This window comes from Pseudophryne corroboree, chromosome 3 (genome assembly GCF_028390025.1).
Source record: "Pseudophryne corroboree isolate aPseCor3 chromosome 3, aPseCor3.hap2, whole genome shotgun sequence".
NCBI classification, from domain to species: Eukaryota; Metazoa; Chordata; class Amphibia; order Anura; family Myobatrachidae; genus Pseudophryne; species Pseudophryne corroboree.
In genome coordinates, this window is record NC_086446.1 from 770,616,237 (window position 1) to 770,643,819 (window position 27,583).

A 27,583-nucleotide genomic window follows, 5' to 3' on the forward strand; every position below is an offset into this window, starting at 1 on the left:
CCTAGCTCCACCTCTGGCTTCAGAGGATACTGTGGGATTTTTGGAGCTATCCTACCATCTTTTACTTGCACAACTACTGGAGCTACGTTTGCCATTAATCCAGTGTCCTGTCCATCTTTTGTCCAAAGCGACTCTGGTATCTGAGATGTCATCTCTTCTACTTGGGATGGATTCCTATTTGTCATAATGGAATGTGACATTAATTTTGATGGGGAGTCTAACATGTCTCGTACTTCCTGAGCGTGATTCTCAGGGATGTCCAAGAATACACCTTCAGGAGTACAATAAATGACGCAACCCATTTTACATAGTAAGTCTCTTCCCAGGAGATTAGTTGGTGCAGATGCAGCCAGCAAAAAGGAATGCTTGGTATGCAAAGGCCCTATTGTAATCTCGGCTGGTTTGCTAACGGGGTAGTGCTGGACTACTCCTGTTACTCCCATGGCTGGAATTGTCCTACCAGTGGTTCTCATGCCCACTGTCGAATTTATCACTGACTTGGCCGCCCCTGTGTCTACAAGAAAGTTTAAAGTTTTACCAGCCACATTGATTGCAATTTCTGGTTCGCTTCCAAGACTAGCAATCAACTTAACTGGGTGCAGATTACAGGTATGGCCACACCCCTATTGGGTATGCTGACCTCCCTGAATCCCGCTGGCAGCAACTACTTGTGAGGGAGTTAGCTGGGAACTACCAGAGGCATGCCAGTCTCTGTTTGGGGGATATCTTTTTGTTTCCCCTGTATGTGGCTCAAAACTCCGCCTCTGTGGACCCTGCTCCCAATGTCGTGTGTTGTGTTGTTGTCTAGGGGGTTGAAAAGATCTTTGTACATTCTTTGTTCTACATTCTCGTGCATAGTGTCCCGGTCTGTTACAAGAAAAACATGTTATTACACTTGCCTTACCCACAGGATTCGGTGGTACATACGCAGGCTGCCTTGTGGTCAGCGCCTGTATACTTACGGACATCAACTTATCACTTTGCGACTCCCTGTGCCTAGTGATGTTTCTGTCGTGATCAATAGCAGCCTCTCTCAATGTGGACACTGACCGACCTCGCCAACATGGTTGTGTGGTCTGTACCCTAGCTTTTAATGTTTCTTTCAAACCATCCATCAGTACAGATACTGCTACTTCTCGATGGTTTGGGTTGGTCTTAATGTCTTCTATACCAGTGTACTTTGCCATTTCTAATAGTGCCCGGTGAAAATACTCTGTTGCCGTTTCGGACTCCTTTTGCTTAATGGAAAATATCTTGTTCCATTTAACAACGGCTGGGAAATACTCCTTTAGCTGTAAATTTATCCTTTTTACATTATCCTTGTTGTACACGTCTGTAAGCGGTACATCTTTATCCAATGCACAATCAGCTAAAAAATTGAGTTGCGTCAACATTGGAAGGTAAACAAGCTCTTAGCAGTATCTGCCAATCCTTGTTGTTGGGTTCTACAGTGTTACCTAAATCCCTGATGTATTTTTGGCTAGCAACTAAATCCTTCCTGGGGTCAGGAAATTCGGACACTATTGTTCTTAATTCCATTCGGGAAAATGGAGTGTACATGGCAATGTTCCTTATGGGAGTGGCTCCAGACACATCTGTTTTTCCATTGGGAACTGCTATTACCCTTACAGGAGCAATTCTAACAGTCTCTTCCTGTGTAGATTCTACTGCTTGTTGTGGTACAATTGTTTCAGTGTAGTGCATGGTGCCGTACTTACCCGTTGACACGACCTCACCTATCCCTCCGCTAGGGGCTTTCACTAATCTCGTGGGTGTCGCTGTGCCTACTGTGGTCTCTGCTATGGTGGCTGCAAGAGAGAGAGCTGAAATTGTTGCTGAATCGTCTTCTTGATCACACTCCTGAGGAAGGTTCAAAACAGGGTACATCTTGCACGGGTTAATACTTGCATGAGTTATTTGGTTAACATCATTAACATTTACAGGGTTACTAAGAGTTTGTGTTTTACAACCCAGTGCGTTTCTCTCCGCAATCAACTTCTCTCCTGCAATGTATGGTGGAGGAGGAGCTGTGGCAATCAACTTCCTGACTGCCCCAGATCCTACCGCCAGAGCCAAACCTCTCTGTATCTCACCTTCCTGGTGCCATAACTGTAAATAATCATGATGTTGAATTCGTCTCTTTGCTGATTTTACGAGACATATCCTCCTCCTTAAATTTTGTAACACTTCTGGACTAAAGCTACCTATTCTTGGGAATTTGTCCCTGTCTTGTACAGTCATTCTCTCCCATTCATCACATAAAACCTCTGTGTGACTACCGTATTTTTCACACATTACATATCGTGCCGACCCAACTGGTCGGTTCTCTGAATCAACCCGAACCGAGGTTGATCGCCCCCTACCTGAACAAATGGCCCCCATAATCTGCAGGCGTTGCTTATTCCTCCTTGGATCTTTATCTCAAGGTTTTCAGCGAACCCTTACAAACAAACCAAGATGTCCTTGGGCAGGCCGGCGGTGGTGGTTTATCAAGTACCCCACTTACTTCTCGCCCACGTTGGCCAGTACTGCAATCACTGTAACCAGAGCTGCTGTACCCAACCTAGGGCCCCTGTGAACCTTTATTTACTGGGGCGCGTTCCCCAGCAAGTATCGGTTGTTGGATAGTTCCTGAGTGACCAGCGAACTTCCCTTCCAAAAATAAAAAATTACACAAATCACGTCAGAATGTACAAATAGCGTTTGTGACCACTTTACTCTAATGGTATTAGGTCAGATTACTAACTACTGCACACAATTACGTGCGGTCCAATCGTTCAGTACACGAGCACTACTTGTCATGTACTGAAAGATCAATGGAATCGATGTTTCCGGCCGCGATTCCTTCAGCAAGAGCTTGTATGGCCTATATGGGTTCTGCACCAACACCCCAGGCGTTGTGCCACTGGACTTTTATAGCGGACCTCTTTGTCTATTTTACCTGTTACCTTATGACCTCCTGGTCTGTTACCTTATGACCTCCTGGTCTTGTTACCTTATGACCTCCTGGTCTTGTTACCTTATGGTCCGCTATACTCTAATGCTCAAATATTATTTAACCAGGGATGCCTCCCTAGCCACCGTATATGTCACTTACACGTGTGTCCCTTGACGAGTACCCGGCTTTCCTTTTGGTTCCACCTTAAAGTTATATAAACTTTTGTATACAAAACACACTCACTCAACACATGTACACTTTTGTTTCTATATCTATTTCTGCGCAGAAATTGTCTTTAGGCCAAAAGTGTTACCAATTAGGAGCAGGATCTGTTAAACTAAATTTCAGATTTTTTCCAAAAATAGATTTGCGTTATTTACCGCGTCGCGTTATCTACCGCTGTGCGTTAATTATCGCCTTTGCGTTACTTCACTTTATCACAGCTTGAGCTACGTGGGCGTAACCGGACGCTACGTTGCGTAATGAACGCTGCGTGCGTCTGCCTTTTGGATTGCGTACGCTAGTCTTTGTTAGCGACACGTGTACGCAATGCAAAGGATCCACCGTAACACAATATATTTTTATCAATGTAAATGATCCCTGATCATCTACCGCAATCCACACTGACTGCCTTGTATCTCAGACAAACCGTGTGTTGTTCTATACTTTAACTATTACCTCTACTATGAAATAACAGCAAATCTCTTTTTAGCACTTTCTATCAACTATAAAATTGGCAAACAGGAATAGTGATATACGAAAATGAAACAGAAATGCAGATATATGCGTGCGTACGCAAGACAAAAGAAAAATAAACAGTTTTAAAAGGACACAAGCGTTTTGTTCTTACTTCCGGTTCCCGGATTCCTTCAGCACTCTTTATCTAAGCGAAGCAGACGCTTATCCCGTCAGCACTGTGAGACAACCTCCCACCCTTTGCTGGAGGGATAATGTCTGCTGATCTACCTAGTGCAGATATGAGAAGGATAGGACGAGTCCCCAATTGACAATGCTAAATTCCTTTGTCGTATAAACAACCCTTTATGAAGCTAAGAACACTGTACGCTGTTTACTTAAGAAGTACCGTAATGGTACGCTAGTTGCGTAACGATCGCTCAGCCGTAGGCGAGACGCTCAAGCGTCACGTTCGCTCACGGCCCAGGGATCACAGGACACGTTATTGGCTATGAGTAGAGTAATGATTCGCTATGGCGTAGCTCACGCTCGAAACCACGAGGAGGTCACCAGCGGCGCAGACGCTCACAACGCTATACCTTAATGTTTAAACCTTATACCAAAGAAATACACAGAATACCTTAATGTGAGTACAGGGTGTAAGTGCAACCTTGTGTAACCTGACTAACTACAAAGCTGCTTGAGCGTCACCGACGCTCAAGTGAACACTTAACACTATAGGAAATACACAGATGCTGGTTTAGGTTCCAAAGCCTATTAACTGTATTATATCTAATATACTTGTAAAAGGGGATAACAGTACAAATGATACACTACAATATAACAGAGACTTCCTAACCACAGAACTAAACAATAAATACAAAAAGACAATACTACACTGACCTAAATGCAATACAATACAATACTATCTAATACAATACAATACTAGCCTAGTCTAGGGGAGATATGAGAGAACAGAACAGAGAGAGAGAGAGAGATGAGATGAGAGAAATTGGCTCACAGAAAGACAATGATTACGGAGAGAAACTTACGCACAAAGGGTATGATCGCCTGCGCCTCGATATCCAGCTCCCGGCTATCAGCAGATAACCGTTGATGAGAGAGTGAGAGCTGGATGTGGTCGGCCTGCCTATTTATGCCCCACACACAATGCAATCTCCTGGTCCTACAATCCCATTGTCCATTGGCCGAAGGAATTCGGCCCTGTATCATAACAAAAGGTCATAGGGTGATTCATATAGGTGGGCTGTGACGATTTCCAACAGCTCAGGTGGGTGGGAAACTGGGTTTCCCGCCGCATACCTGAGTATGTGTAAATAATAGAAATGGACATAAACTTCTTATGTCCATAACTATTCGCACGAGCGATTAATACGCTCCAAACCAACACCGGAATATTGCTAATTAAATACTCCTCCGATGGGTACCAAACACTGCTGTATGATTCCTGTTAGACCCTTCGTACGATATAAAGAGGGATTCCTCAGCTCTGGGACATTGTATTTTAACCAAACTTTCAGAATCTATCAAAGGGACCATGATCTATAAACTACATTAATTGTGAAAATATGTAACGAATGAGTCGCACGCTACGACTATATAAACTCTACCGTAAATACGCATACCGCGCCTGCGAGTGCACGCTATTGCGGGTATGCGCCTCCACGGGAGAGCGTACGCACGCGCAGCGCGGACCAGTGTGCGGTGCATATATGGTAACGTGCATTGAGACATTTTTCTGACTTTGACAAGCTGCAAGGATTCTTCGCTGGGCGGAAGATCATGTGATAGCACTGTCAGCAGTATTCATTCCGGGAGTGGACAACTGGGAAGCAGACTTCCTCAGCAGACACGATCTACACCCGGGAGAGTGGGGACTTCATCCAGAAGTCTTCCACATGATTGTGAACCGTTGGGAAAAACCAATGGTGGATATGATGGCGTCCCGCCTCAACAAAAAACTGGACAGGTATTGCGCCAGGTCAAGAGATCCTCAGGCAATAGCTGTGGACGCTCTGGTAACACCGTGGGTGTTCCAGTCAGTGTATGTGTTCCCTCCTCTGCCTCTCATACCAAAAGTACTGAGAATTACACGGCAAAAGGGAGTAAGAACGATACTAGTGGCTCCGGATTGGCCAAGAAGAACTTGGTACCCGGAACTTCAAGAGATGCTCACGGAGGATCCGTGGCCTCTACCTCTAAGACGGGACCTGCTTCAGCAGGGACCGTGTCTATTCCAAGACTTACCGCGGCTGCGTTTGACGGCATGGCGGTTGAACGCCGAATTCTAAAGGAAAAAGGCATTCCGGAAGAGGTCATTCCTACACTGGTAAAAGCCAGGAAGGAGGTGACTGCACAACATTATCACCGCATTTGGAGAAAATATGTTGCGTGGTGTGAGGCCAGGAAGGCCCCCACGGAGGAATTTCAACTGGGTCGATTCCTACATTTCCTGCAAACAGGATTGTCTATGGGCCTCAAATTGGGGTCCATTAAGGTTCAAATTACGGCCCTGTCGATTTTCTTCCAGAAAGAATTGGCTTCAGTTCCTGAAGTCCAGACTTTTGTAAAAGGAGTACTACATATACAGCCCCCGGTTGTGCCCCCAGTGGCACCGTGGGATCTTAATGTAGTCTTGGATTTTCTCAAATCCCATTGGTTTGAGCCGCTCAAATCGGTGGAGCTGAAGTATCTTACATGGAAAGTAACCATGCTACTGGCCCTGGCTTCAGCCAGGAGAGTATCAGAATTGGCGGCTTTATCATATAAGAGCCCATATCTGATTTTCCATACGGACAGGGCAGAACTGCGGACGCGTCCTCATTTTCTGCCTAAGGTGGTGTCAGCGTTTCACCTGAACCAGCCTATTGTGGTGCCTGCGGCTACTAACGAGTTGGAGGATTCCAAGTTGTTGGACGTGGTCCGGGCATTGAAAATATATATTTCAAGAACGGCGGGAGTCAAAGTCTGACTCACTGCTTATATTGTATGCACCCAACAAGATGGGTGCTCCTGCTTCTAAGCAGACGATTGCTCGTTGGATTTGTAGCACAATTCAACTTGCACATTCTGTGACAGGCTTGCCACAACCTAAATCTGTCAAGGCCCATTCCACAAGGAAAGTGGGCTCATCCTGGGCGGCTGCCCGGGGAGTCTCGGCATTACAACTCTGCCGAGCTGCTACTTGGTCAGGGGCAAACACGTTTGCAAAATTCTACAAATTTGATACCCTGGCTGAGGAGGACCTTGAGTTCTCTCATTCGGTGCTGCAGAGTCATCCGCACTCTCCCGCCCGTTTGGGAGCTTTGGTATAATCCCCATGGTCCTGACGGAGTCCCCAGCATCCACTTAGGACGTTAGAGAAAATAAGAATTTACTTACCGATAATTCTATTTCTCGTAGTCCGTAGTGGATGCTGGGCGCCCATCCCAAGTGCGGATTGTCTGCAATACTTGTACATAGTTATTGTTACAAAAAAATCGGGTTGTTATTTGTTGTGAGCCGTCTGTTCAGAGGCTCCTACGTTTGTCATACTGTTAACTGGGTTCAGATCACAAGTTATACGGTGTGATTGGTGTGGCTGGTATGAGTCTTACCCGGGGTTCAATATCCTTCCTTATTGTGTACGCTCGTCCGGGCACAGTATCCTAACTGAGGCTTGGAGGAGGGTCATAGGGGGAGGAGCCAGTACACACCACCTAATCCTAAAGCTTTATTTTTGTGCCCTGTCTCCTGCGGAGCCGCTATTCCCCATGGTCCTGACGGAGTCCCCAGCATCCACTACGGACTACGAGAAATAGAATTATCGGTAAGTAAATTCTTATTTTATATGGCGCCACAAGGGTTCCGCAGCGCCCAATTACAGAGTACAGAAACAAATAATCAAACAGGAAAACAGCAACTTACAGTTGATGACAGTACAGGACAAGTACAGGGTAAATAATCATAGCTACATCAGCAGATGACACTGGAATAAGTATCAGGTGGCAGAAGACTGCTGGATTTGGTGCAGTTGAAGATTATTAAAGTAAGAAAGGATAAGCACATGAGGGAAGAGGGCCCTGCTCATGAGAGCTTACACGTTGTTTTACTCCTTTCCTGATGGGTCCTTCGTAAATGAATGATAGGTTGTTATTTAGAGCGTCCTGCTCCTCTTGTTTGCCGCATTGTGGGGGTCCCTGCTGCGCATGCGCCATAGTGCGCCGGCGCATGCGGGACGGATGAAGGGCGTAGCAGGATAGCGATCGCCTTTGCCTGATTGACTGGTAGAGGCGATCGATGGGTGGTAGGGTGCGAAACGGCTGCGTTTGGCCGCCGTTTCGTAGGCGCGGTCCGGCCAATGCAGGCATGGCCGGACCGAACGGGGGGCGGGTCGCAGCGGCTGCGTGACGTCATACGCAGCCGCTGCGGGCCAGAGAGCGCGAGGAGTAGCTCCCGTCCAGCATACTAAAGCTGCGCTGGCCGGGAGTTACTCCTGAAGTGCAAAGGCATCGCCGCTGTGCGATGCCTTTGCACTTCTACGAGAAGGGGCCGGACTGACATGCGGGGCGGACTAGCCCTGTACTGGGCGTCCCCCCGCATTTCAGGAACGATTATCATAGCTTTGCTAAATTTTGTATATTTGTGAAGCATGGCAGGAAACCCATGCGAACATGGGGAGAACATACAAACTCCACACATGACCATGATAGGAATCAAACCCACAACCTCAGTGCTGTAAGGCTTGGTCAGAATGTTGACATAGTAAATGTCGTAACTGTCAAAAGGTAGATATTTGCATTAGGGATAGATTGAGATACCGACATTAATGTCAACATTATGCACATGTCATCTTGTGCAGTGTCAACGTGATGAATGGTGACAAAATATACAAATCATAACAAAATCTGCAGGCAGAGCATTAATCTATTCCCACATCTGCTGCGCTCATTACCTGCGGGTCAGACCAGAAAGTAGCATGTGCTCAGTCTTCTACCGTTCTGACCCTACTTGGGAACGTCACATGAATCAATGACGCCAATTCCTTCTGTTGTTTGGGATTTCTTTTTCATGTATGACATGAGAGAGAATTGCTCGTGTATATGGGAATGACAGAATGCCATGGGAATAAGGGACAGGATTAAGGGCACGGTGAACAGTTGCGATGTGTGTTTTTGGAACAGATGGTCAGCATGGTATACGGGTTGTTTAGCTGTTACTATAATAGGGAATCACTTTAAGTGATAAGTGAAGATTGTGGTCAATCTCTGGTCCACAGTGTCTACTGGAGCTTGGTTCTCTCCTTATTTCCATTTCCTCTATCCCACAGGCCTGGCAGTATCTGGGCACTACTCAGGCAGAAAATGAGCAGGAACTGGCAGCCATCAGCGCTCTTCGGAGGTGAGGTCACTTCCTGTCACGTGACGATGTCTAATGTTCTTGGTGCCGACTCTCTGCAGCGCATCTGATGGCGCGGTGTTACTGTATGACTTTCTCTTTCTCTCCAAGATGCCTTGAGCTAAAGCCGGACAACCTGAGTGCTTTGATGGCTCTGGCGGTTAGCTTCACCAACGAATGCCTCCAACAGCAGGCGTGTGAAACGCTCCGGGAGTGGCTCAGGCACAGCCCCAAATACAGTCACCTAGTGAAGGAAGAGATTGGCGGTGGGGAAGCTGCCAGGAAACGATCGCTGGGGACTTTGCTGTCAGAGTGAGTGCAGACTGGACACTTAGTCTTTTGCTGTTGGATAGCTGCAATCAATCTAGAACCTACAGAGTGGTGCAGCGTCCCCTTAGCTATCGCAGACTGTGACTTCTTTTTCTATATAACACACAATAAGATACCCCCATCAGTGTGTCTCCATCTGGCTGATGTTGTGCGGCCATGAACAATGTTTTTCTAGCACGTAGCACTTCACTGGATCATTAGGTAGTCGATTCATGTATCTGTGGTATTGCTATTGGTTGGCCAACATGAGTTACATCCCTGTGTAAACAGGTTTATAGACTGTTTGTGTTGACAACGTCTCTCTCTTCATTAATGGCCTTTGCCCTTCTTGTTTAAGCTCTCTGTTTTCAGATGTGCGGGAGTTGTTCCTCACTGCTGTCCGCCTGGACCCGTCTCAGGTGGATCCCGATGTTCAGTGTGGTCTTGGTGTCCTCTTCAATCTGAGTGGGGAGTATCAGAAAGCTGTGGACTGCTTCACCGCCGCCCTGAGTCAGAGACCAGACGTGAGTGGGGTTGGGATGGGTTAGGACCACTAGGAGGCGCTATGATGGGGAGACGGCACCCTTTCCCATAACTCTAGCTCGTATAGATTCCGAGTACGGACTGAGGGCTTCATACTCTGTGGATGAGACTTGTATCCTTCACCCATTTCATTCTGAGTTGTCCCTCGCAGGATTACTTGCTGTGGAATAAGCTGGGAGCCACTCTCGCCAACGGCAATGATAGTGAAGCTGCGGTGGAAGCTTACAGACGGGCGCTGCAGTTACAACCAGGGTTTATTCGCTCCCGCTATAATCTGGGCATCGCCTGCATCAATCTGGGGGCGCACAGGTAGGAAAGGAAAGGAAAGGCAGAGTCTTACCCCTGTACAGAATGCTTTCTGCAGATCTCCTCACCTGTGACTATTGTCCCCTCTTGCAGGGAGGCAGTGGAACACTTTCTAGAGGCTCTCAGCATGCAGCAGCAGAGTGGCGGCCCTGGTGGAGCCATGTCGGACAACATCTGGAGCACCCTGCGGATGGCGCTCTCCATGCTGGGACAGAGTAACCTGTATGCGGCGGCAGACGCCCGTGATCTCGCCGTTCTACAGGCAGCATTTCCACCTAGCGCCACCCCGACGCAATGACTACCGTCTGACCCGTTGCTGTGCGAGTGCATGCTGGGGGACCTTCCGCGGTGTACCGGGAAAGCAGCGTCGCAGCAGTCTACCGGGTGTCCTCAGACAGAACTGTATACAAGCCCATAATGTATTGTCCCTGGCCGGATACATTGGCAATTCCCCCGCATTGGACTCGAACTTTCACTCCATTGGCTGGTACAGGGATGAAGTAACAATCTAGACATGTTTCTAATATGTTCATTAATCTTATTTAATTACTTTGTGGTAAGGGAGTCAGATCCTGTGTTGCTATAAGTGATGTCACTGCAGAGATCACCGTCGCCCCCTATGGACTTGTCCATCGTCATTACGCTGCTCTACTTCTCTGATGAAGGTGGGGTGTAACGAGCATTGCCATATCATCCAGTGTGCATCGCTCTCACTCACTATTACCCAACAGCAGTGTACTATATCCAGACAATAGCCACGTTCCCTCCTCTATCTGGCTATTGGAACTGGAAGCTATACGGTCTCATCTCTAGTGGGTATGGGTCGACACAACTTAGGTCGACCACTATTGGTCGACATGCATTAGGTTGAGAGGGTCACTAGGTCGACGTGGTTATTAGGTTGTTTTCTTAGTAAAGTGATGGGGAACCCCAATTAGTGCACCGTTGGCGCTCGCCATGGTTCGGTCAAGGTTACCGTTCCCAAATTCTAGTCCACGTGGATCGTAAAGTATGAAACAGTCCAAAAAAAAGGAGAAAAACTCATGTCGACCTTTTGACCTGTCGACTTAATGACGATGTTGACCTAGTGGCCCTGTCTACCTAATGACTGTATCCCTCTCTAGTACAGGTAGTGTTAAGATGTCTTGGTCTTAGAACATAATTATTTATAATGGTAGTAAAGCATATCTATAGTGCAGGCTGTGCTCGTTAGCTGAACCAATAATCACTAGAACGCAGGCACTGAGTCATTAGCTACAGCACATGTAATTGGTTTCCGGCTAAATGACGGAAGCAGCCTGGTGAATGGCTCCGTGTAGACAGCGGCTGCCTGCATTGTGTATCCAGCAGACTCTGCTATCTAGCTTATAGCCTGTGTGCGATAGTCACTATTATGCAGAAGTCTATATTATGAGAACGGTGGAATGTGTCTCGTTCTCTCTCAGCTCAACTAAGTTAGTGGAACCAGTTCCCCATTACATGGGTCTCCAACCAGCAGGAGTCCAGTATTTGTTGTTAATCTAATTGGCCCTACAAATATAAAGATCCGCCGCCGAGCCGCCCGACGGCGGATACGGCCGACGGGGGACCCGGCGGCAGGGGGGGGAGTGACATTTCTTCACTCCCCCCGTCACCCGGCTCCATTGAAGTGCAGGCAAATAAGGACGAGATCGTCCATATTGGCCTGCATGCACAGCCGACGGGGGACCAGCGATGAACGAGCGCGGGGCTGCACATCGTTCATCGCTGGAGCCTCCACACTCAAAGATATGAACGGTATCTCGTTCAATAATGAACAAGATCGTTCATATCTTTGAGGAATATCGGCCAGTGTGCAGGGCCTGTAAGTGTAGCCAACACCCAGACTGTATTCAGGTACAGGGTATAGTATTATTAGCTGGATTTCCCTTCCCCCATATAGTACAGCGAGAGAGAGAATACACCACACAATAGAATAACACAGGGGACGTATGGTAAACTTCTCCCTGTCATATTGCTTAGAGAACACGGCTAACAGATAAACGCTCAGTTAGTACTGAAAATGTGAAGCCTCAGATGGGTGTAGGGGTAGGAGTAACAAATGCTCAAGTAGACCAGTCTTATGGACAGTGGACATCACAGGCAAGGGTACATGTGGGAATAAAGATAACTGCCTGGCAGCTGATGTTCCCTGGAAAGCAGAAGCCACAGGTAGAGGTGGGAGTAACGGATAAATGCTCAGCAGGTAATGTCTCCTGAAAGGCAGAAGTCACAGGTAGGGGTACAGGTGGGAGTAATGGGTAAATACCCTTCTGAGCTCAGCTACTGGGGATAGACAAACAGAAATATTGGAGGAGGCCACATACAGATATTCGCAAATTACTGACGGTACCTGTGCAGGTTTTGCTGCATAAAATGCGATGTAATATCTGAAGTTCTTTGTTTCATAAAGAATGTTCTGCACGGTGAGCAGGAAGCTCTGCAGCTATAGCGCTCTGTTACACAATCATGTATATTACTCCAATGTACAATCTTTGTAATAATAAAAACATAATCTTAAGTGAAATGAGCGCAGGGATCATTTCGCTTACGTCCTAGAGGATACTGGGGATCCATTTAGTACCATGGGCTATAGATGGGTCCACTAGGAGCCAAGGCAACTTTAAGAATTTGATAGTGTGGGCTGGCTCCTCCGTCTATGCCACTCCTACCAGACTTCGTTTAGAAAATGTGCCCGGAGGAGCCGGTCACAGTTAGGGGAGCTCCTGAAGAGTTTTCTACATTTATTTCTCTGACGTCCTAGTGGATGCTGGTGACTCCGTAAGGACCATGGGGAATAGACGGCTCCGCAGGAGACTGGGCACATCTAAAGAAAGATTTAGGACTATCTGGTGTGCACTGGCTCCTCCCCCTATGACCCTCCTCCAAGCCTCAGTTAGATTTCTGTGCCCGGCTGAGCTGGATGCACACTAGGGGCTCTCCTGAGCTCCTAGAAAGAAAGTATAGTTTAGTTTTTTTATTTTACAGTGAGACCTGCTGGCAACAGGCTCACTGCAACGAGGGACTAAGGGGAGAAGAAGCGAACCTACCTAAGTGGTGGTAGCTTGGGCTTCTTAGGCTACTGGACACCATTAGCTCCAGAGGGATCGCACACAGGACCCGACCTCGTCGTCCGTTCCCGGAGCTGCGCCGCCGGCCCCCTTACAGAGCCAGAAGCAAGAAGGTCCGGAAAATCGGCGGCTGAAGACTTCTGTCTTCTCCAAGGTAGCGCACAGCACTGCAGCTGTGCGCCATTGCTCCTCATGCACACCACACACTGCGGTCACTGATGGGCGCTGGGGGGGGGGGGCAGCAATAAATAACACCTTGGCTGGCAAACTGACACCATATATAACCACAGGGGCTATATAGGTGTAAAAATACCCCTGCCAGAATTACTAAAAAAGCAGGAGAAAGGCTGCCGAGAAAGGGGCGGAGCCATCTCACTCAGCACACTGGCGCCATTTTCCCTCGCAGCTCCGCTGGAAGGATCGCTCCCTGGCTCTCCCCTGCAGTCCTGCACTACAGAAAGGGTAAAAAAGAGAGGGGGGGCAATAAATTTAGGCGCAGTATATATAATACAAGCAGCTATAGGGGAAAACACTCTGTATAGTGATATCCCTGTGTTATATAGCGCTCTGGTGTGTGCTGGCATACTCTCCCTCTGTCTCCCCAAAGGGCTTTGTGGGGTCCTGTCCTCTGTCAGAGCATTCCCTGTGTGTGTGCTGTGTGTCGGTACTGCTGTGTCGACATGTATGATGAGGAAAATGACGTGGGGGCGGAGCAAATGCCTGTGAATGTGATGTCACCCCCTGCGGGGTCGACACCTGTGTGGATGGACTTATGGAAGGAATTACGTGACCGTGTCCACTCCTTACATAAAAGGTTTGACGACATAGGACAGCCGGCTACTCAGCTTGTGCCTGTTCCAGCGTCTCACATGTCATCAGGGGCTTTAAAACGCCCGCTACCTCAGATGACAGATACAGATGTCGACACGGATACCGACTCCAGTGTCGACGACGATGAGACTAGTGTACCCTCCAATAGGACCACCCGTTACATGATTGAGGCAATGAAAAATGTATTACACATTTCTGATAATACCCCAAAAAAGGGTATTATGTTTGGTGAGAAAAAACTACCAGTTGTTTTTCCTGCATCTGAGGAATTAAATGAGGTGTGTGAGGAAGCGTGGACTTCCCCCGATAAGAAATTGATAATTTCTAAACGGTTATTGGCAGCGTACCCTTTCCCGCCAGAGGATAGGTCACGTTGGGAAACAACCCCTAGGGTAGATAAAGCGCTGACACGCTTATCAAAAAAGGTGGCACTACCGTCTCCGGATACGGCCGCCCTAAAGGAACCTGCTGATAGGAAGCAGGAAACTACCCTTAAAGCTATATACACACACACGGGCATTATATTGAGACCTGCTATTGCATCGGCATGGATGTGCAGTGCTGCTGCTGCGTGGTCAGATTCCCTGTCGGATAATATTGATACTCTGGATAGGGACAATATTTTGCTGACGATAGAGCATATAAAAGACGCCGTCTTATACATGCGTGATGCACAGAGGCATATTTGCCGGCTGGCATAAAAAATAAGCGCTATGTCCATTGCCGCCGGGCGGGGGTTATGGACTCGGCAATGGTCAGGCGATGCCGACTCGAAACGGCACATGGAAGTTTTGCCCTATAAGGGGGTGGAACTGTTTGGGGATGGGTCTTTCAGACCTCGTTTCCACAGCTACTGCTGGGAAATCGACTTTTTTGCCACAGGCTACCCCACAGCAAAAGAAAGCACCGTATTAGGTACAGTCCTTTCGGCCCCAGAAAAGCAAGAGGGCTAGAGGCTCATCCTTTCTGCCGAGAGGCAAAGGTAGAGGGAAAAAGCTGCAGCACACAGCTAGTTCCCAATGGCAGAAGTCCTCCTCTGCGTCCGGTAAGTCCACAGCATGACGCTGGGGCTGCTCAGGCGGACCCGGGTACGGTGGGGGCCCGTCTCAGAAATTTCAGCGCATAGTGGGCTCTCTCACAGGTGGATCCCTGGGTCCTTCAAGTAGTATTTCAGGGGTACAGGCTGGAATTCGAGACGTCTCCCCCCCCCCCCCCCCCCCCCCCCCCGCCGTTTCCTAAAATCTGCCTTACCGGCAGCTCCCTCTGCCAGGGAGGCAGTGTTGGTGGCTATTCAAAAACTGTATTCACAGCAAGTGATTGTCAAGGTACCCCTCCTTCAACAAGGAAAGGGTTACTATTCCACAATGTTTGTGGTACCGAAACCGGACAGTTCGGTGAGACCCATCTTAAATTTTAAATCCTTGAACACTTATATCAAAAGATTCAAGTTCAAGATGGAATCGCTCAGGGCGGTTATTGCGAGTCTGGACGAGGGGGATTACATGGTCTCCCTGGACATCAAGGATGCGTACCTGCATGTCCCCATTTACCCTCCTCACCAGGAATACCTCAGATTTGTGGTACAGGACTGTCACTATCAGTTCCAGACGCTGCCATTTGGGTTATCCACGGCACCGAGGGTCTTTACCAAGGTAATGGCCGAAATGATGATACTCCTTCGCAAGAAGGGAGTTTTAATTATCCCGTTCTTGGACGATCTCCTGATAAAGGCGAGGTCCAAGGAACAGTTGGTAGTGGGGGTAGCACTTTCTCGGGAAGTGCTGCAACAGCACGGCTGGATTCTCAATATTCCAAAGTCACAGCTGGTCCCGACGACACGTCTTCTGTTCCTGGGAATGATTCTGGACACAGACCAGAAAAAAGTGTTTCTTCCAGTGGAAAAAGCCGAGGATTTGTCATCTCTAGTCAGAAACCTCCTAAAACCAGGACAGGTGTCGGTACATCAATGCACACGAGTTCTGGGAAAAATGGTAGCTTCGTACGAAGCAATCTCATTTGGAAGGTTCCACGCAAGGACTTTCCAGTGGAACCTGTTGGACAAATGGTCCGGGTCCCATCTCCAGATGCAGCAGCGGATAACCCTGTCGGCAAGGACCAGGGTGTCGCTGCTGTGGTGGCTGCAGAGGGCTCATCTACTAGAGGGCCGCAGATTCGGAATACAGGACTGGGTCCTGGTGACCACGGATGCCAGCCTTCGGGGCTGGGGTGCAGTCACACAGGGAAGAAATTTCCAAGGAACCAAAGAAAATTGCCAACTTACAGTATGTGCGTACTTTTCCCCGGGGAATGCTGTGCATTCAACCTCCTTTTGTTCCTCCTACAGTGCTTTGGGACTTAAGTCTAGTCCTGAAAGCTCTTCAAGTTGCCCCGTTTAAACCACTTAATAGAGTGGATCTTAAATGGTTGACAGCTAAAGTGCTCTTTCTTTCTACTGACTATGGCATCAGCTAGAAGAGTGTCAGATTTAGGGGCGCTGTCATGTCGCTCCCCATTTCTGTTTTTTTTATCCAGATAGAGCAGTTCTTAGAACTAGATCTGAGTATCTTCCTAAGGTGGTGTCTAAATTCCACCTTAATGAAGAAATTGCAGTTCCGGCTTTTCAGGTACCGGGAATTTCTGCGGGAGATGAATCGCTGGACGTAGTCCGTGCATAAAGAATCTACGTGGATCGTACCAGTGCCATCAGAAAGACAGATTCTCTCTTCATTCTCTACGGATTTCACAAGAGAGGATGGCCTACTACTAAACAGGCGCTGGCAAGATGGCTTCGGATGATTATTTCAGAAGCATATTCTCAAGCTAATCTCCCTGTTCCGGCTAATGTCTCTGCTCACTCTGCTCGTAAGGTAGGTCCTTCATGGGCAGCACAACGTGGTGCCTCAGCAGAACAGATATGTAAGGCAGCCACATGGTCTTCCATTAACACATTCATTAGACTTCATGCCTTGGATACCTTTGCCTCTCGTGACGCTGAAATCGGGCGAAGGGTTCTCCTGTGTAATCAGGAGCGTCTCCACCACTAAACTGCTTTGGGAAATCCCATTGTTATCCTGTGGATAACCTGTGGACCCTGCTGGAGAAAATAGGATTTTAATACCTACCGGTAAATCCTATTCTTAGTCCGTAGAGGATGCTGGGGACACTTCAAGAACCATGGGGTAGAGACGGGATCCGCAGGAGACATGGGCACTTTAAGACTTTTAAGGGGTGTGAACTGGCTCCTCCCTCTATGCCCCTCCTCCAGACTCCAGTTATAGGAACTGTGCCCAGGGAGACGGACATTTAGAGGAAAAGGATTTATTGTTAAACTAAGGTGAGATACATACCAGCTCACACCACAAACACGCCGTACAACATGGCATTTAACAGAACTCCAGTCAACGGCATGAACCATGTCAGCAACAGGCTGACTATAACAGAAACACAACCTGTGTGTAAACATAACTAATAAGTAATAACTGCAGATAGAGTCCGCACTGGGACGGGCGCCCAGCATCCTCTACGGACTAAGAGAAAAGGATTTACCGGTAGGTATTAAAATCCTATTTTCTCCTACACTACTTCATGGCAGCCCTTACTCTTGGGATTGTATCCCATTCCTAGACTTAGACAGGGAATCCTCTCAACACTTTAGGACCACCCACCTTGGGTATATAGCCCTGCTCCTCCCCTTCCTCCATTAGTCTTTTTCCTGTCTCCTAGCTTGACAGGGGATTATGTGTTTTGATTTTTGAGAAACGTTTTTTACCTGTATTCCCAGTAATACGCCTCTGTGTAGCCGTACTGGAAGAGGGTGGCTCCCTGGAGAAGGCAGAGTGTGCTTGGGGCGATTGTAAGTCCCCGCTGTTCAGCTTAAGGTGTCCGCCCGCTGTTTTGCTGCTGGTCCCTCTCCCTAGTGCCGCTGTCTGAAGCCGTTTCCCCGGGTGCTTTGCTCCGCTAGCCGCAGCGCCTGTATCTCCGGCGAGACCGGAAGTGCGGGTAGCCGGAAGGGCAGCGGGGCGAAGGGGAAGTGCGGCTGGCGGGCGGAAGCGCTGTGAGAGACAGCGTGCGGCGGTTGGCGGGCGGAAGTGCTGGGGCGGCCGTCCTGTAGCTGGGACGGTCTGCTCAGCGCCGCTCACTATGATCCTTTGGAGCTTAAATATGGCGCTGCACACTAGGAGTGAGAGTCTCCTATGAGCTGGGCAGGTGTATGCTTACCAGCAGGATGGATAGAGAGCCTTCTCCCCATAAGCCGATGAGTGCCCGGAAGAGGTAAGTCCTCATAGAGGATATGGTTTTTGATTTTCTGCGTGGTTAGGATTTTAATGTAGTACTACTGCTGTTCATTTTTTAGTGTGTCTCCTCCTAAGAAGAGGCTATGCAAGAAGAGGCATATGGATATACAGTGTGCAGCATGTGATAAGATCTTTTCTTCTACTGAGAATGTGAAGTTCTGTGAGGACTGTATACAGAGTGACATTTAGCAGGCCAGTCAAACCAGTCAGATTCAGCAATTGAAGGACTGGATGAAGAGGTCTTTTGTTACGAGAGAACAGCTGGCTGATTTGCAGGGAAATAAGAGGTCTAGATCCCTGGCTAGTATTGACTCTCAGGACGAGTCAGCCTCTTTGTATGCTGATTATCAGGTTTCCTCTAGTTCTGGGTCAGAAGAGAAGGAGGAAGTCAGAGAGTTTAATTTGGATCTCGTTGACAGTCTCTTAAAGAATATATTTAAGACCATGAACTATAGGCAAAAGGATAAAGGAGATGAAGATAAGGATGTCTTGTTTGGAGATAAGTCCAAAAGGAGCAGATACTTTCCGGTTCACAGAGCATTGAAGGATGTAGTGTCTAAGGAGTGGCAAAACATAGATAAGAGACTTGGAAGTATTAAACGAGTGGATCGGATGTTTCCAGTAGAAGATGAGCAATTTCTGGGCTGGTGCACAGTGCCTAAGATAGATGCGGCAGTGGCAGAAATGGTGTCTAAAACTACGATTCTGTTAGAGGACGGAGCTGTCCTTAAGGATGGCATGGATAAGCGTATGGAGAGTGCGCTAAAGAAATTACATATGTCCTCGGCAGTATCCTTAAGGTCCGGTGTGGCTGTGGCATCTGTTTCCAGAGCTTTGAGAGTTTGGGGATCAGTGTTGTCCACAGATATTGAAGAGAAAATCTCAAGGCAATACTTGCAGAGAAGCCTGGGTATTATGCTCAAGGGCATAGAGTATCTGTGCGAAGCTTCTTTGGATGTGTTAGATTTCGCAGCGAAATCCATGGCGGCAGGCGTTATGGCTAGAAGAGCTTTGTGGCTTAGAGCATGGTCGGCGGATATGCATTCCAAGAACCGGTTGGTGTCATTACCGTATGAGGGTTCCCTATTATTTGGAAATAAGCTTGAGGCTATTATACAAAAGATGTCAGGGGGTAAGTCAGCGAGGCTGCCTCAGGACAAGAGGAATAAATTTCCGTTTCCTTCTTCTAAACAACAATTTAAGGAAGCGAGAAGTTATAGGCCGGGGCGAGCTTATATGGGAAGGTATTCCTCGGGGACGAATAGGCAGTCCTTTCGCCAGGCCTATAGGAGAGGTGGACGGAGACAATGACTGTCGCGGAGTTCTGGTATCCTTTCCGGTGGGAGCCAGGCTTCAGAAGTTTGCCAGTCTCTGGCAGTATTCAATTCAGGACACTTGGGTACTGGATGTGATATCTCAGGGATACCGGATAGAGTTTTCCGAAGTTCCAAAGAGGGACAAATTTGTGAGTTCAAGAAGCCCAGCTGCGAGTCTGGAACTAAAGGCTCTGGAAGACAGTTTGGAAAAATTGATCCAGGTGAATGCGGTAGAACCTGTTCCTCCTTCAGAAAGAAAGAGGGGATTTTATTCCAGAATTTTTCTGATAAGAAAGGCGTCGGGAGATTTCAGAACGATACTAGATCTCAGACAGCTCAACAATTATGTAAAGACGATAAGATTTCGTATGGAGACGATGAAATCCATTCTGTCAGGGGTAAGGAAGGAGGATTTCCTAGCGTCCATAGACCTAGAGGATGCTTACTTTCATGTGCCGGTACACACACGGCACAGAAGATACCTGAGGTTTTCGGTCATGGGCAAGCATTTTCAGTTTACGTGCCTCCCTTTCGGTCTGAAATCGTCTCCAAGGATATTTACCAAGGTACTGTCGGCACTGGTAACCGTAATAAGAGGTCAAAGAATTGCAATTTGGGCATATCTAGACGATCTACTAGTGTGCGGAGAGTCAAAACAGGAAGTAAAGATGGCGTTAGAAGTGACGCTGCAGATCCTACAAGAACATGGCTGGTTAATAAATTGGAAGAAAAGTCAACTAGAACCAAGACAAGAAATTCAGTTTCTCGGAGTACAGGTGGATACTGCCAATTATACAATAGGTCTGTCAGAAGAAAGATGCTCGAAGATTCGGAGTCTGGCTTCTTTGCTAAGGGAATGCAACAGTGTGACTCTGCGTCAGGGGATGAGTCTTTTGGGTATGATGGCCTCCTCCATAGACGTGGTCCCGTGGGCGAGATGGCGGATGAGGGACCTTCAGCTAGAGATACTAGGCTATTGTCGGAGACGTTATTCCCTGAATCATCGCATAGGGTGAAGTCAAGGGGCAAAACGTTCCCTAGACTGGTGGATGGAAACAGAACTGGTCGACAGGAAGACGACTCTGTCGGATCGTCACTTCCTCATTCTAACAACAGATGCAAGTGCAGTCGGTTGGGGGGCGCACTTGTTGCAACAGAATTGCCAAGGAAGGTGGAACCACCAGGAGAGAAGATTATCCTCAAACCACAGGGAAATGAGAGCTGTGTGGAAGGCGATGAAATATTTCCAGAAGCAGTTACAGGGGAAACATCTCAGGATATTTTCAGACAATGTAGCAGTGGTAGCCTATCTCAATCGGCAAGGAGGCACCAGAAGTCATGTATTAATGGAAGAGGTGTCAAACATACTTCATTGGGCGGAACGTCATCTAGAATCCCTATCAGCACTACATGTTCCCGGAGTAGACAATTACGTGGCAGATTTCCTCAGCAGACAAGAGGTGTTACCGGGAGAGTGGGAATTGAACGACGCAGTGTTCAATCAGATTGTACAAAGGTTCGGCCAGCCACAGGTGGATCTGATGGCCACACACGTCAATACGAAAGTTCCTCTGTTCTTCTCCCGATATCTCCCAGGATCAAGCGGGGTGGATGTCTTCTCTCTCCCATGGGGGTTCAGACTAGCATATGTTTTCCCTCCGTTTCCAATGATTGCACGTATCCTAAGGAAGATCAGAGAAGAGAGGGCGCAGGTCATAATAGTTCTTCCATATTGGCCAAAGAGAGCGTGGTTTCCTTCAGTACTGAGGATGGCAGCAGGGGAACCTTTGACGTTGCCGCTAATAACGGATCTGTTGCATCAGGGTCCATTGCTGCACCCGAATTTGCGACAACTGCATTTGACGGCATGGAAATTGAACGGCAATTATTGAGAGGTAAAGGGTTGTCTGAGCAAGTTGTTAATTTGTTGATTCAGTCGAGAAAGAAGGTATCCTCTAAGATCTACTATAGAGTCTGGAAAACTTTCATTTCCTGGTCGGGCTCAAGATTTAACCCGCAGGAAGCAGAGACATCGCAGGTCCTTCAATTCTTGTTTGATGGATTTGAGAAGGGGCTGGCGGTATCTACCATCAAGGTCCAGATAGCAGCACTGAGTGTCCTATTGGAGAGAAGATTATCTGATGAGAGCTTAGTGAGGAAGTTCTGTCAGGCAATTAAAAGGATAAGACCTCGCTTCAGGTCGGTGGTCGCTCCGTGGGATCTGAATTTAGTTTTAAATTCATTAATGTTGTCTCCGTTTGAGCCATTGCAGGACGTCTCCGTTAAATTTCTAACTTGGAAAGTAGTGTTCCTGGTAGCCATTACGTCAGCCAGAAGAGTTGGAGAGCTACAGGCCCTGTGGTCAGAGGAGCCCTACCTTAATTTCCTTCCGGGTAGACTTGTTTTAAGGACGAATCCAGAATTTTTGCCTAAGGTGGTGTCAGATTTCCATTTGAATCAAGACATCGTGTTACCATCATTCTACCCACAGCCGCAGAATGAGGAGGAGAAGAGAATGCATAGTTTGGATCTAATCAGAGCAATTTCAGTATATCTGGACAGAGTGAAGGAGTTCCGTAAGACAAAACACCTGTTTGTGTTATATTCAGGTGCAAGGAAGGGTGAGAAACCTACGAAACAGACCATCTCCAGATGGATCACAGAACTCCTGGCGTTTATTTACAAACAGAATGGTCAAGAGGTTCCGGAGCAGCTAAAGGCACACTCTACCAGGGCCATGGCAGCTTCCTGGGCTAAGAAGGCAAGGCTTTCGGCGAAGGATATATGTGCAGCAGCCACATGGTCTTCTATGCATACATTCTCCAGTCATTATGCGGTGGATGTTATGGAGGCACACTTTGGGAAACGTGTCTTTGATGCAGCATTGAATTAAACAAATTATAGTTTTCAGCATTGACAAGATGTCTGTGGTATTTTTTTTATTGCCCTCCCTATATTGAGTGTTGGTATATCCCAAGAGTAAGGGCTGCCATGAAGTAGTGTAGGAGAAAAAAGCAAATTATACTTACCGATAATTTCATTTCTCCGAGGTACTTCATGGCAGCCTACAATATACCCTCCCTTAGTAAAGTTTAAATATAGTCTGGTCACAGGAGACACTCAAAAGACTAATGGAGGAAGGGGAGGAGCAGGGCTATATACCCAAGGTGGGTGGTCCTAAAGTGTTGAGAGGATTCCCTGTCTAAGTCTAGGAATGGGATACAATCCCAAGAGTAAGGGCTGCCATGAAGTACCTCGGAGAAATGAAATTATCGGTAAGTATAATTTGCTTTTTTCTCATACGTCCTAGAGGATGCTGGGGACACTTCAAGAACCATGGGGTTTATACCAAAGCTCTAGAACGGGCGGGAGAGTGCGGATGAATCTGCAGCACCGATTGACCAAACATGAGGTCCTCATCATCCAGGGTATCAAACTTTCTCTGACGTCCTAGTGGATACTGGGGACTCCGTAAGGACCATGGGGAATAGCGGCTCCGCAGGAGACTGGGCACAAAAGTAAAGCTTTAGGACTACCTGGTGTGCGCTGGCTCCTCCCCCTATGACCCTCCTCCAAGCCTCAGTTAGATTTTTGTGCCCGAACGAGAAGGGTGCACACTAGGTGGCTCTCCTGAGCTGCTTAGTGAAAAGTTTAGTTTAGGTTTTTTATTTTCAGTGAGACCTGCTGGCAACAGGCTCACTGCATCGAGGGACTAAGGGGAGAAGAAGCGAACTCACCTGCGTGCAGAGTGGATTGGGCTTCTTAGGCTACTGGACACCATTAGCTCCAGAGGGATCGAACACAGGCCCAGCCATGGAGTCCGGTCCCAGAGCCGCGCCGCCGGCCCCCTTACAGAGCCAGAAGCAAGAAGAGGTCCGGAAAATCGGCGGCAGAAGACATCCTGTCTTCACCAAGGTAGCGCACAGCACTGCAGCTGTGCGCCATTGCTCCTCAGCACACTTCACACTTCGGTCACTGAGGGTGCAGGGCGCTAGGGGGGGGGGTGCCCTGAGCAGCAATTAAAACACCTTGGCTGGCGAAAATACATCACATATAGCCCCCAGGGCTATATGGATGAATTTTAACCCCTGCCAGAATCCATAAAAAAGCAGGAGAAAAGTCCGCGAAAAAGGGGCGGAGCCTATCTCCTCAGCACACTGGCGCCATTTTCCCTCACAGCTCCGTTGGAGGGAAGCTCCCTGGCTCTCCCCTGCAGTCACTACACTACAGAAAGGGTTAAAAAAGAGAGGGGGGCACAAATTAGGCGCAGTATTAACAATACAGCAGCTATAAGGGGAAAAACACTTATATAAGGTTATCCCTGTATATATATAGCGCTCTGGTGTGTGCTGGCAAACTCTCCCTCTGTCTCCCCAAAGGGCTAGTGGGGTCCTGTCCTCTATCAGAGCATTCCCTGTGTGTGTGCTGTGTGTCGGTACGTTTGTGTCGACATGTATGAGGAGGAAAATGATGTGGAGGCGGAGCAAATTGCCTGTAATAGGGATGTCACCCCCTAGGGGGTCGACACCTGAGTGGGTGAACTGTTGGAAGGAATTAACAGTGTCAGCTCTTTACAAAAGATAGTGGTTGACATGAGACAGCCGGCTACTCAGCTTGTGCCTGTCCAGACGTCTCATAGGCCGTCAGGGGCTCTAAAGCGCCCGTTACCTCAGATGGCAGATACAGACGCCGACACGGATACTGACTCCAGTGTCGACGGTGAAGAGACAAATGTGACTTCCAGTAGGGCCACACGTTACATGATTGAGGCAATGAAAAATGTTTTACACAATTCTGATAATACGAGTACCACCAAAAGGGGTATTCTGTTCGGTGAGGAAAAACTACCTGTAGTTTTCCTGAATCTGAGAAATTAAATGAGGTGTGTGATGAAGCGTGGGTTTCCCCCGATAAAAACTGATAATTTATAAACAGTTATTGGCATTATATCCTTTCCCGCCAGAGGTTAGGGTGCGTTGGGAAACATCCCCTAGGGTGGATAAAGCGCTCACACGCTTGTAAAAACAAGGGCTCTACCCTCTCCTGAGATGGCCGCCCTTAAGGATCCTGCTGATAGAAAGCAGGAGGGTATCCTAAAATGTATTTACACACATACTGGTGTTATACTGCGACCAGCAATCGCCTCAGCCTGGATGTGCAGTGCTGGGTTGGCGTGGTCGGTTTTCCTGACTGAAAATATTGATACCCTAGATAGGGACAGTATATAATTGCCTATAGAGCATTTAAAAGATGCATTTCTATATATGCGTGATGCACAGCGGAATATTTGCCGACTGGCATCAAGAGTAAGTGCGTTGTCCATTTCTGCCAGAAGAGGGTTATGGACACGACAGTGGTCAGGTGATGCGGATTCCAAACGGCATATGGAAGTATTGCCTTATAAAGGGGAGGAGTTATTTGGGGTCGGTCTTTCAGACCTGGTGGCCACGGCAACAGCTGGGAAATCCACGTTTTTACCCCAGGTCGCCTCTCAACATAAGAAGACGCCGTATTATCAGGCGCAGTCCTTTCGTTCCCATAAGGGCAAGCGGGCAAAAGGTTCCTCATTTCTGCCCCGTGACAGAGGGAGAGGAAAAAGGCTGCAGAAATCAGCCAGTTCCCAGGAACAGAAGCCCTCTCCCGCCTCTGCCAAGCCCTCAGCATGACGCTGGGGCTTTACAAGCGGACTCAGGCAGGGTGGGGGCCCGTCTCAAGAATTTCAGCGCGCAGTGGGCTCACTCGCAAGTAGACCCCTGGATCCTTCAGGTGGTATCTCAGGGGTACAAATTGGAATTCGAGACGTCTCCCCCTCGCCGTTTCCTAAAGTCGGCTTTACCGACGTCTCCCTCCGACAGGGAGGCAGTTTTGGAAGCCATTCACAAGCTGTATTCCCAGCAGGTGATAATCAAGGTACCCCTCCTGCAACAGGGAAAGGGGTATTATTCCACACTGTTGTGGTACCGAAGCCGGACGGCTCGGTGAGACCGATTTTAAATCTAAAATCTTTGAACACTTACATACAGAAGTTCAAATTCAAGATGGAGTCACTCAGAGCAGTGATTGCGAACCTGGAAGAAGGGGACTACATGGTGTCTCTGGACATAAAGGATGCTTACCTTCATGTCCCAATTTACCCTTCTCATCAAGGGTACCTCAGGTTTGTGGTACAGAACTGTCACTATCAGTTTCAGACGCTGCCGTTTGGATGGTCCACGGCACCCCGGGTCTTTACCAAGGTAATGGCCGAAATGATGATACTCCTTCGAAGGAAGGGAGTTTTAGTTATCCCTTACTTGGACGATCTCCTGATAAGGGTAAGATCCAGAGAACAGTTGGAGGTCGGTGTAGCACTATCTCAGGTAGTGTTGCGGCAGCACGGTTGGATTCTCAATATTCCAAAATCACAGCTGGTTCCGACGACTCGTCTTCTGTTCCTAGGGATGATCCTGGACACAGTCCAGAAAAAAGGTGTTTCTCCCGGAGGAGAAAGCCAGGGAGTTATCCGAGCTAGTCAGGAACCTCCTAAAACCGAGCCAAGTCTCAGTGCATCAATGCACAAGGGTTCTGGGAAAAATGGTGGCTTCCTACGAAGCAATCCCATTCGGCAGATTCCACGCAAGAACTTTCCAGTGGGACCTGCTGGACAAATGGTCCGGGTCGCATCTTCAGATGCATCAGCGGATAACCCTGTCACCAAGGACAAGGGTGTCCCTCCTGTGGTGGTTGCAGAGTGCTCATCTTCTAGAGGGCCGCAGATTCGGCATTCAGGACTGGGTCCTGGTGACCACGGATGCCAGCCTGCGAGGCTGGGGAGCAGTCACACAGGGAAGGAATTTCCAGGGCTTATGGTCAAGCCTGGAGACATCACTTCACATAAATATCCTGAAGCTAAGGGCCATTTACAATGCTCTAAGCTTAGCAAGACCTCTGCTTCAAGGTCAGCCGATGTTGATCCAGTCGGACAACATCACGGCAGTCACCCACGTAAACAGACAGGGTGGCACAAGAAGCAGGAGGGCAATGGCAGAAGCTGCAAGGATTCTTCGCTGGGCGGAAAATCATGTGATAGCACTGTCAGCAGTATTCATTCCGGGAGTGGACAACTGGGAAGCAGACTTCCTCAGCAGACACGATCTCCACCCGGGAGAGTGGGGACTTCACCCAGAAGTCTTCCACATGATTATAAACCGTTGGGAAAAACTCGACAGGTATTGCGCCAGGTCAAGGGACCCTCAGGCAATAGCTGTAGACGCTCTGGTAACACCGTGGGTGTACCAGTCAGTGTATGTGTTCCCTCCTCTGCCTCTCATACCCAAGGTACTGAGAATTATAAGATGGAGAGGAGTAAGCACTATATTCGTGGCTCCGGATTGGCCAAGAAGGACTTGGTAACCGGAACTTCAAGAGATGCTCACGGAGGATCCGTGGCCTCTACCTCTAAGAAGGGACCTGCTCCAGCAAGGACCCTGTCTGTTCCAAGACTTACCGCGGCTGCGTTTGGCGGCATGGCGGTTGAACGCCGGATCCTGAAGGAAAAAGGCATTCCGGATGAAGTCATCCCTATCCTGATCAAAGCCAGGAAGGATGTAACCGCAAAACATTATCACCGCATTTGGCGAAAATATGTTGCGTGGTGCGAGGCCAGTAAGGCCCGACGGAGGAATTTCAACTGGGTCGATTCCTACATTTCCTGCAAACAGGAGTGTCTATGGGCCTGAAATTGGGGTCCATTAAGGTTCAAATTTCGGCCCTGTCAATTTTCTTCCAAAAAGAACTAGCTTCAGTCCCTGAAGTTCAGACGTTTGTAAAAGGGGTACTGTATATACAGCCTCCTTTTGTGCCTCCAGTGGCACCTTGGGATCTCAATGTAGTTTTGGGTTCCAA

At 48.2% G+C, this 27,583-nt stretch overlaps 1 protein-coding gene across 2 annotated transcripts in view; it reads left to right on the plus strand.

Annotated features, from left to right (window-relative positions):
* The window catches only part of PEX5 (peroxisomal biogenesis factor 5), a 64,690-nt gene extending 51,977 nt beyond the window's left edge, over nucleotides 1-12,713 (plus strand). For both annotated transcript variants that reach the window (XM_063962513.1, XM_063962514.1), the window contains 5 exons: nucleotides 8,943-9,013; nucleotides 9,122-9,322; nucleotides 9,678-9,843; nucleotides 10,014-10,171; nucleotides 10,262-12,713. In XM_063962513.1, the coding sequence (XP_063818583.1) occupies nucleotides 8,943-9,013; nucleotides 9,122-9,322; nucleotides 9,678-9,843; nucleotides 10,014-10,171; nucleotides 10,262-10,466 (801 nt within the window). In that variant the 3' untranslated portion in view covers nucleotides 10,467-12,713. The remainder of the gene's footprint in view (nucleotides 1-8,942; nucleotides 9,014-9,121; nucleotides 9,323-9,677; nucleotides 9,844-10,013; nucleotides 10,172-10,261) is intronic.
* Nucleotides 12,714-27,583: the final 14,870 nt, after the last annotated feature.